Consider the following 7077-nt stretch of genomic DNA (forward strand, 5'->3'; position numbering starts at 1 on the left):
TTTTTTACAATGAGGGGGGTGAAACACTGGCACAGGTTGCCCAGAGAGGTGGTAGATGCCCCATCCCTGGAAACATTCAAGGTCAGGTTGCACAGGGCTCTGAGCAACCTGATCTAGTTGAAGATGTCCCTGCCCACAGCAGGGGGGTTGGACTAGATGACCTTTAAAGGTCCCTTCCAACCTAAACTATTCTGTGATTCTATGATAAATGTTTACAGTTCAAAAGCCAGGCTAGATTGGTGATGTTTGCAAACCAAGTCAAATAATTTCAATGAATAAATAAATGCATTTATAATAAAAACCTGTGTTTGCTTACATTTCTGCAGTAGAACAACCAGCCAAAATGAGTCCAGTCTTTTAGTATGAAATGCAAGCAACTTTACTGAAGACAAGTATCATCTATTGAGCTTACACGAGTCTCTTTCGCCTGCATGTACAAAGTCTTCCTGCTAAAGATCAAGAAATAATTCACAGGACTCTCCAGACATCTCCCCTCCAGCCTGTGCCCCAGCTGTATTCCTCTGGCAATTCCCTGTTAATCCATGGAGGGTCACTGGGGACATGGAAACGGAAAGGTTATTCATTATCAATCAGTTCTTCACCAAGTGTATGGGGTTAAAGGCAGTTCTTTCAATGAAGCCAGTTCACATGGCCAAGAGGGGAAAGCAGACTTCTAACTCCACAAATCAGTTTCCCTTCCCATAAACTAAAATGATTCATTCAATATATCTACCAGATTTTAAAAAATATCTGATGTCCTTGCCACACTCTGTCATCTCTGAAAGACATGGAGATCTGGGAATCCCAATAACTGAAGAAAGGCAAATGCTCCACCTATCTTTAAAAAAGGCCAAAATGGGGATTTGGGGAATTACAGGCCAATCAACCTCACTTTGGTTCCTGGAAGGCTGGGACCAAAAATACGGAGCAAATCCTCTTGTAAGACATTTCTGGGCACATAAGGAAAAGGTGATTGGCAACAGTCAGCATGGATTTACCGGAGGCAAATCATGCCTGACCAACCCGACTGCCTGCTGTGACAAAATGACTGGACTTGTGGAGCAGTGGATGTGTTTTACCTCAAATCTAGCAAGGTTTTTAACATGGTATCCCACAACATTCTCATAACCAAGCTGGGATGTCATGGCCTGGATGGGTGGACAAGCAAATGGTTAAAAAATTGCCTGGATTGTTGGGTTCAGAGGGAGTGGTTAATGGACTGTACTCTACCTGGAGGCCAGTAACAAGTGGGGTACCGTGGGGGTCTGTCTTGGGACCTGTCCCATTTAACGTATTCATCAATGACCTACACAAAGTGGTAGCATGCCTGCTCATCAAGCTGGCAGATGACACAAAACTGGGGGGCCAGTCGATACCCTGGAGGCAGGGCTGCCATTCAAAGGGATCTAGGCAGGCTGGAAAAATGGGCCAGCAGAAACCTTACAGAATCCAACAGATAGATGCAAAGTCCTGAGCAAAGGAAGGAATAATGCCTTGCAATGACACAGGTCGGGGACTGCCAGGCTGTGGAGCAGCTCTGCTGAAAAGAACCTGGGGGTGTTGGTAGACAATGAGCTGAACATGAACCAGCAGTGTGCCCTGAGAGCAAAGAAGGCCAGCAGCATCCTGGGCTGTATTAACAGAAGCATCATCAGTAGATGGATGTAACTATGGAGTAACTATGCCCCTCTATTCAGCACTTTTTAGACCACATATAATATTACATGCAGTTTTGGGCCCCCAGTACAGGAAATAAATCCATTAACTGCAGTGAATTCAACAGAGGATCCCAAAGAAGGTCAGGGGGCTGGCGCACTCGCTGTGTAAGAAGAGGCTGAGGGAACAAGGCTTGCTCAGCCTAGAGATGAGATGGCTTTTAGCAGGGCTAGTAGCAGTCTTCTAGTGCCTATGAAGTGGTTGTCAAGAGGACAGACTCAGGCGTTTCATAGCAGTGCACAGCAAGAGGACATAAACTGAAACACAAGAGGTGTTTCAGACTGAGTATAAGGAAAAAAAAAATTTCAACATTAGGATGGTTAAGCATTGGAACAGGTTGCCCAAAGAGGTTGTGCTGTCTCCATCCTTGGAGGTTTTCGAAATCCAACCAGAAAAAGCCCTGAGCAACCTGGTCTGACCTCATAGTTGACCCTGCTTTGAGCAGGAGGTTGGACCAGCAACTTCCTGAGGCACCTTCCCACCTGAATTATTCTACGGTTTTATGAGTCAAGACAGCTAGACTAAAGGTGGCTTGGGTATGTGCACTCATATCGACTGTTATGAAAACTGCAGCTGCAATGTAGACATACTTTAAAGGGACGTAGGAACACAAACCTTCTGAAAGTCAATGGGACAGACGCTCCTCACCCAAGTGTTTCTGAAACCACTGAATGTCTGCTTTTATGACAAGTACCTGAGGAAATAAGCCTTCACATTTTTCTCCAAGTAACACTGTACTGGCAAAGGTTAACCAGATTGCATGGAGATAAACTAAGGGTCCAACCTGCCCTCCAGAGTTTTGGTTATCAATAATGATGTGCAAAAAAGAAAGACATGAGTTTGATTGCCCAGACTGAGTTTGCTGGAAAATGTCTTAGGAAAAGCACACTCTTATTTGTAATTGAAGTAAATCGGATGTGGATTTAGTGAGATAAAACAGAAAAGGATATCATTATTTGTAGGGTCATTTTTCAGACTGAGCTACATTTTAACTTCAAAATGTATGTGTGCCAGAAAGCATAATCAATTTATGTATGTGATACCCTTCAATCCTCAGATTTGTTGATCTACTACCAGCTGCATTTCAAATCAGCTACAAATATCCAATCATATCTCTTCTTTTTCATACTCCAGTTTGGAAACTCTCATAACTACATGTAATTAGCTATAAAATCCACCCTTAGTGGACATGACTTACAGGCAGCAGCACGGAAAGGTCCCTTCTGGAGCAGAGACTGATGCAAGCCCTTGTCCTCAAAGACTGTCACATGCTCAGAGAAGATGGGTAGAAATCAGGTCTAAATTGGTTTCTGCTCTGTCTGTCACACCAATAAAAATCTTTGCTGTATCTATCAAAATGTGTATAATTACACATATGTAAGTCAGCAGCATATTCTGAGGCCTAAGTAATATTTGTAAAGCAGCATAATATCTTCAGACAAGAAAGGCTACAGCTGCAACGGGTTCCTACTATTAGCTCCCTTCTGCTATTTCGGTCATATTGGCTCCCAAGATTTTTCGAGTCTTTGTTTACTGGTGTTTGTAGCAGTTACCATACAGTTTTTTGGATCTGTTTTTAATGTCCCTTCCAGCCAAAACCCAACGCCAGGCTGTTCCCTCAGGAGCCCTGTCCACAGCACAGACAGAGGGGCTGGCCCAGCCTTCTTCCCTGACACTCTCTGTGGCAGGGCTTGGACCAAAGGCTGACCATATACAAGAACAGCAGTTAAATTAAGAGCAGAGGAAATGCTGCTGTCAGTATTTCTAGGTTGAATTTTCTTCCAACACTGATGTTCCTGTAGTGCAGAAAACAGTTAATGTAGGCTATTGACTTTCCAGTTTTTTAATACTGAAGTGACTCTTAGAAGAATTTTGACCTTTATCCCCTTTAAATTCTTTAACAATGATTCAGTATGAACATATAAACTCTTAGCCTGGACCTTACTCCAATTTAGTTATAGCTTCAAATTTGTATCTCTAGCACACCAAAAATCAAGCATGAAGAAAGAAATCTTCTTGTCATATCCTTATTAGCATTAGCTTGAGGCCGGGGTCAATAGAGGGTGTGAACATGTTATTACCTTCTACTGACAATATTGCTCAGCAGTTTTGGCCAGCGAAGTTTTAACTGAGTTTTGATACTGCAGCAATGGGCACTACAATAAAAGTTGGGAGATAAATTAGAGAGGTAATGCTGCTTCCACATCATGGCTTGTGCTCTGCCTGGCATATAGACTTAAATTGTGCATGAAAAGGAACAGTTCCAGAAACATTCTCTGCTTTGCTTGCTAAATGTCTGTCAGGCAACGTACCTGCTTGAGCCACTCAGCCCTGCTACCCCAACGGAAGGCAAGAGAACGCCGTCAGGACAAGGAGGAGAGACACCAGACTGGTGTCTCCTTGGGACAGAGAAAGGCCCGTGAGCACAGAAATAGAGATCATCCTCCAGAGAGTAAAAAGAAAAAGTGCCTGCTGAAGACAAAGCTCTGCTGGACTCAGCAAAATCTTTTGTCCGTTCATCAGTTGCAGAAAACAAAATTGTATTTACAATGCTCTGTTCACGATGGCCGGAGGATAAATTCAATTTGTAGGAACAGTATGGAAAATGAATGGTTTTGTGGGGAGGGTATAGATCAGATTGGTGGTAGAATGCAAAGTGGTAGATCTATTGGCGAATGGTAGGGTCTGGATTTGAATGAAGCAAAAGGTGAGTTTAAAAGGAGAACGAACAAATTTACGATGAAACGTGTCCATGGTATGGAATGTGTCCAATGGTCAAGGGAAAGAAAGAATAGAGTGAAACAGCATCTCTGAACTCTAGAAAACTTGCATATGATCTGCAATTTAACTCAAAGAAAGTCTACATTTAGACCAAGGCAACTATACTTTGCTAACTTCACTGCTCCTTTTAAAATCCAGCTCTAAATGTCATAGTCTATTAAAAACCGTGGAACGATTTTTGGCAAGGAAAGAATCGCTGCAGGATGGAGCAATTTGCTGGGATCACAATCACATTTGCTGACTGTTAGAACCACACAATTTCATACCTTCCTCTTTGATCTAGTTAAGGTGATCTAAATGGAAACACTTGTTTCAAATAATGCCCCAGCCCAATGTATATTAGCATTGTAGTATGAGAAAAGATAAGGGAGGAAAGTTTTGTAGCAGAAAAAACAGTGCATTTTTATTACCTAATGAATACTACTAAAAATTGTGACATGTTTCAGAGAGTGGCATTAACCATATATAAGATAATTTAAGCAGAAATTCACCAGAGACAGAGGAGTATAGTATCAAAGGTATCCGCTGCTTTGCTGCTATCGAGAAAATATTAAGGGAAGATCTTTGGAGCTAAATTAATAATTTTTAATTACTGCAGTGCTCACTTCAGTGCCATCTCTCTCTTGGCTACAGTTTTCATTGGGTATTTTCAAAAATGGTTTATGCCAGTGAAATTGAATTAATCCTACATTGCCTCCCAAAATTAAATGTGATGGACTGAAATGCTTAAAAGAGATATTCACACCTGCTATTGGTGATTACTTTCCCCTTTCTGATTAAATGCTTGACTGGTCCAGAGTGCTGAACTAATTAAACCAGATGCAACAGCATTTGTTTCAAGCCACAAGATAGCAGCTTTTATCAGGCCTGTCTCTTATCTTTATTATGAATTTGTTGAGGAAGAATCCGTGAGTGTGTTATATATTCAAGACCATAGGAAACACTGCTGTGCTTTTACAAATCTATTAAAAAAAAAAAAACAACAACCAAAAACCAAGCAAAAAACCGCCACAAACCCTGCTTTGACACCATGTAGTATAGCTATAGCAAGGGATATCATGCAGTATCACTATGACTTCATTGCTTTGGCAGCAATTGTTTCACTAATAAATAATTTAATGAGCAGCTAACCACTAGTTTAAAGCTAGCATACAGATTCTTCTTTTTCTGCCAATTACCTGAAAACGTTCTTAAGTTACACCACATCTTCCACTGCTACCTTTTCAACACGGATACCATTTTTCCTCGAAATTTAAGACAAAAATTAAGGTCTAATACATTTTTTATCTGGCTGTTACAATCCTTGGGTACCTAGCAAAATCTGTGTTTACCCTCTCAAACACCACACGGAGTAATTCCTAGCAATACGTTCTGCATTTTCTTGACTTTAATGAGTTTCACCGGAATAATGACATATTTGTCCTTTCTTTTGCCTATGTCTTCATTTTTCGGGACGTACGCTGCAAACACCAGCAGCACACCACTTTAGCAAGGCACCACGACATGAGTGGAAACACAGAGCAAAAGCCTGCCGCCGCCAGCCGCCGCGCCACGGCCGTCCCGGCCGCCCACCCGCCCCCAGCCCGCTCCGCACCCGCGGACATTTCCACCTGCTCCAGCACAGCAACTGGCCATTTTCATCGAGCGCATAAGGACACCTCTTACGTTAATTTTCTATTAACGTCCCGTATGAAGCTATTCGTTCTAACGTTAAACCATCCGCACAGCGATTCATTAAGCGCGGCGGAAGGCTCAGAAGAAAACCTGGTGTTTTTAAACACCTCGGTGAGCGAGAGGAAGAGCGGTAGCACGAACCAGGCTGGCAAGCTCGGGCTGAAATCCCCCGGCGCCGGCGCCCCGCTCCGCGGGACGCGGCCCGGGCAGAGCCCCCGCCTGCGCCTTTCCCGCCCCTCAACTGAGGCGCTGAGGCGGAGGCAGCTGCGCCTCCCCAGGGAAAGCCGCCAGCTCCCCTCCAGCCTCGCCCGGCCGTCCAGCCCCCGCAGCCGGCTGCCGGCTGCCGCTCTCGCCCTCAGCCGCCGGCGTGGGCGCCACTCCGCGCCCCCGCCGCTGTGTCCCCGGGGCTCACGCATTCGGCGGAGCGGGAAAGTTGCGGCGGGGCAGGTGCCGGGGCTCACCTGTGGGGTCCAGCACGGCCAGCGGACTCGACACCGAGGGGGCGGGCGGCGGCGCCATCATCTTCCGCGGGCGCCTCCGCTCCGCTCCGCGCCTCGCCGCGCTGCGGCCGGTGTTGGCCTCGGGGTGCGGGCGGCCCGGCGGGCCCGCCCCGCGGGGGAGCGCGGCGGGGAGCGGGGGCGGGGCCAGCGGCGCTGCCCCCGGCGGTGGCGAGGGTCGTTTCCTAACGCCGAACCGGCCGTTGCCCAACGGCTAACGGCGGCTGGAGCCGCAGCCCTGCGGGGGGAACGGGGCGGCCCCCGGCGGGCACCGCGCCTCTGCCCTGCCGCCCTCGCCCGCCCACAGCCCCCCAGGGGCAGCCGCAGCGGTCAGGGCACCGCCTGCGCTAGAGGGTCACGTTCAACGGCGGTTCCATGGCCCGTGTAAAACAAAGCGGCCCAAGCCGGT

At 46.2% G+C, this 7077-nt stretch overlaps 1 protein-coding gene across 1 annotated transcript in view; it reads right to left on the reverse strand.

Annotated features, from left to right (window-relative positions):
- TMEM255B (transmembrane protein 255B) overlaps positions 1-6752 on the reverse strand; it is a 79515-nt gene extending 72763 nt beyond the window's left edge. Inside the window, exon 1 of the mRNA XM_075136552.1 lies at positions 6633-6752. Within this exon, the coding sequence (XP_074992653.1) occupies positions 6633-6693 (61 nt within the window). The 5' untranslated portion in view covers positions 6694-6752. The remainder of the gene's footprint in view (positions 1-6632) is intronic.
- Positions 6753-7077: the final 325 nt, after the last annotated feature.

Source organism: Calonectris borealis, chromosome 1 (genome assembly GCF_964195595.1).
Source record: "Calonectris borealis chromosome 1, bCalBor7.hap1.2, whole genome shotgun sequence".
In the NCBI taxonomy this organism is placed as follows: Eukaryota; Metazoa; Chordata; class Aves; order Procellariiformes; family Procellariidae; genus Calonectris; species Calonectris borealis.